The sequence below is a fragment of the Macrobrachium nipponense genome, chromosome 33 (genome assembly GCF_015104395.2).
Source record: "Macrobrachium nipponense isolate FS-2020 chromosome 33, ASM1510439v2, whole genome shotgun sequence".
NCBI lineage: Eukaryota > Metazoa > Arthropoda > Malacostraca > Decapoda > Palaemonidae > Macrobrachium > Macrobrachium nipponense.
The window spans coordinates 64961892-64965615 of NC_087219.1; the positions used below are offsets into that span (position 1 = coordinate 64961892).

At 38.7% G+C, this 3724-nt stretch overlaps 1 protein-coding gene across 1 annotated transcript; it reads left to right on the forward strand.

Moving 5' to 3' along the window:
* Positions 1-294: 294 nt before the first annotated feature.
* LOC135202884 (uncharacterized) lies at positions 295-756 on the forward strand. The gene has a single exon (XM_064232338.1). The coding sequence runs from the start codon at positions 295-297 to the stop codon at positions 754-756; it is 462 nt and encodes a 153-aa protein (XP_064088408.1).
* The last annotated feature ends 2968 nt before the right edge of the window (positions 757-3724 follow it).

Consider the following 3724-nt stretch of genomic DNA (forward strand, 5'->3'; position numbering starts at 1 on the left):
TTTCAGAGGTGAAGACATCAACTACGCAAGATCTTACCTTGGAAGAAATCTGCACCACAGCACGTGAGGACACCTCATACACAAGACTCCTCTAGAACGTTGCCAATGGATTCCCCAGTCACCGCTACGACCTCCACAATGACATACTACCCTATTGGAAAATAAGGGAGGAATTATACACCGATGATGACCTTGTATTGTACGGAGCCCGAATAGTGGTTCCCTCAGCTATGCGACGCAACGACACGACACTTCAGCCACATCTTCCGAGACTTAGGTGTTCCTGTAAGGCTGATGACAGATGGTGGACCTCAGTTTACCAGCTCTGAATTCAAAAAATTTTTGGGCAGATGGGGTGTTCAACATGTGATGTCCACACCCCACTATCCCCAAAGCAATGGCCATGCTGAAGCAGCTGTAAAGAAGGTCAAACATTTTATCCTAAAGGTAGCACCTTCCGGGAATATCGACACCGAAGACTTTGACAGAGGATTGTTGGAGATACGGAATACTCCTAACTATGCTGGCCGTTCTCCAGCACAGATATTATATGGCCAAGCCCTCCGATCATGTGTCCCAGCCCATGCATCATCATTCAAGCAGGAATGGCAAGCGAAAGCAGAATACGAACGTCGTGTAGCATCATGTTTTCAGCAGCCAAAAATACGGTATGACAGCCATGCACACCCTTTGGCACCACTTAAGCTTGATGATAATGTCCGGATTCAAAACCCTATCTCTAAGGCGATGGGATAAGACAGGCGTTATAATGGGCATCGGCAAGTCGCGAGATCTATGTGAAGTTACCCTCAGGAAGAATATTATGGTGTAACCCGCCGTTTCTTACGCCCTGTACATCTCCCTAATTCACAATTGCGGGATGAGATGCAACAGTCTCCAAAGAAGAAGGATGTAGCCCCTGCTACAAGTCAACAAACGCAAAGTGACACTCACCTAGAGTATCGACGTTCACCTAGACTCCATACCCGTTCATAAAGCTCTTTGAACGCAAAGGGGAGGGGGAGATGATGGATTATCACAATTATTTACTTATATGTATGATTATTATTATTATTAATATGTACCTGTATTTCTAATGCACATTTAGCATACATGTTGTGTTAGGAATACGTAAATGCAATTATTCATGTTTATCGGAGCATAGGGAATATTATGTAGCATTTATATCATTTTGTGGTGCGCTATTCATTTGTCTGTATCTGGTATCACTGCAATTAGTCTACGCCATAGCCCGCCACTGTTCAAAGAACTCCTCCAGTGTATAACTTTTATAATTATCATTTTCACGTATTATATGGCTTAAGGATTTACGCAAGTGTTTCAGTGAAGCCCTATATTAACTATCTATTGAAAGATAACAAAGAATCTTCAGGGTCAAAAATCACCGCAAATGGAATCTGTTAGAGTCCATTTTTATTGAAGTCATATCAACAAGAAACTTAAATCTCCATCCTGGATTATACCGGGATCCTCTTTCCTTGTCTGTTTTGCCTAAAGAACACGCCACCCAGATTAACAAAATTTAACCCCGCCCCATCTTTATATTTTTGTATATAAAGGCTGTCAACTTCTATTATATTCTGTGTTAACTTGAAAACAAAGAATAAACTACTGAAGTACTTCTTCTAACTCCACAGTTTCACTTATCTTTGTCCTGTGGATTTTAGGATATTCTCAAGCACTAGCCCCTTCGTGCTACATCGGACACACACACGCGCGTGCACACACACACACACACACACACACACACACACACATATATATATATATATATATATATATATATATATATATATATATATATCTATATATATATATATATATATATACATACAGAATAGTATAAAATATACAATTAAGTCCGATAGCCAAACTCTGGGACCTATGAGGTCATTTATCACCGAAAGGAAAATTAGGAGTACCAGGTTACAAAGGTGAAAGAGGATGAAAGCCTCGCAGTTGCGCTATGAAACAATGTTAGAAGAGGGTGGAAAATAAGATAAGAAAGAATAAGAAAGGCTACAGTACCAAGAATGAAAGGGGTTGCAGTTGAGGACCGAAGGGACGCTGTAAATAATCTTAATTAATTCCAACAGTGTATGATGCCTGAGGTGCACTGTCGACACTGCCCACCTACAAGGAATTTACATTAAGGAACAGTAAATGTTAAAACTGGTCTACAACATACATCCATTGAATTTCCCATAAATTACAGATGATAGGAGGAAAAATCTCCAGGTGCTGATTATGACTAAATAAAGGGGAGTAATGAAGTAGCTCGAAATGCGAAGGTGTGCGATAAATAAGCCCAAATGAAGGCGACCTACGACTGACAAACGTCACCTGAAAGTGAGGGTTGCCACAGTCATGCCACAAAATCTGGCACCTCAAAGGAAAGTGTTGAAACCCTGTTACGAGGCTGGCAGACCCCTGCGATTAATTCATCTGGCAGAGGAGGACTCCAGCTGCGAGTCTATTACGGACGAAGCAAAAGGAGAATATGCAAGTGAGAGAGAGAGAGAGAGAGAGAGAGAGAGAGAGAGAGAGAGAGAGAGAGAGAGTTGGGGGAGGGGGCGGTTGGAAGGGAGAGTTTAGGGGATGGGGAGTAATGAGGACTTCATGCATTGGAATAATCTGTGGAGATAAAATTTCTTTTATATTTAGACGCTTCATGGCATCATGGTTTTCTTGAAAGTTTATGCAAGATGAAACTTTTTTTTTTTATTGGAAAGAATAATAATGCTTGGAAACTCAAACTGGCATATATAAACCAGTGAACGCAGAGGAGGATGTATTTGCTATGCAAATATTATTTACATAAAAGTTAATATTACTATTTCACTCGGTTAATTGTTTTAATTGTCTCTCCTTAATCAAATTGGCAAGAGCTGCGTTTCCAACACACACACACATACAATGCAATATTAATAAACACCAAATTTATAATTACCAATCTTTTGTCATCGGTTCATAGAACACACAAAGATTTTTCCGAAATTGTGTTACATTTTTTTTTTACATTATTTCAGGTCTCTTTGACAATAAATAAAATAAAAGTTTATTTAACAAAAGCATACATTCTTTTTTAATCAGTCAACTGCAATTATTATAGAATATGAATGTAATTAGAGAAACTTCATTATTTTAGTTGAAAGTAATTAAAGTTTTACAGGTATTGGGGACATGTGAACGTTCTGAGGATATCATAGTTTTCAGTGTTGTGTTTTAGATGTGTTTATTTATTCTAAAGATAAATATGTGCACTTTGATGTATTTTTGTTGGACCATATTCTAGAACTTCTAATGTTAATAATAGTATATGCTGTGGTCAATAAACTTCTATTTATCTATCTATCTGTCTATCTATCTGCACATGTGTGTATATATGTTCAAGCAAAACTCTGAAACACTCTGAGCAGTTTCAACCAAACTTAGTGCATATATGACTCACTATCTAGAAAAGAATACTGTGGGGTTAAGACATCACTAGCAACAAAGGGTAAAGGAATGAGGGGATAGGAAGAGGTTCCCTGAAACCAGGCTAGTTCTGCCCATAGAACTTGTGAATAAATAAACTCTACATGTTTGGCACACCCCATTTCGGTGTAATTATGGCTTACTGCGTAGAAAAATAGTGACACTCCTGATAGGACTGGGGGTAAGAACGGATGCAAGAATAATTTTAACCAAATAATTGCTGGGC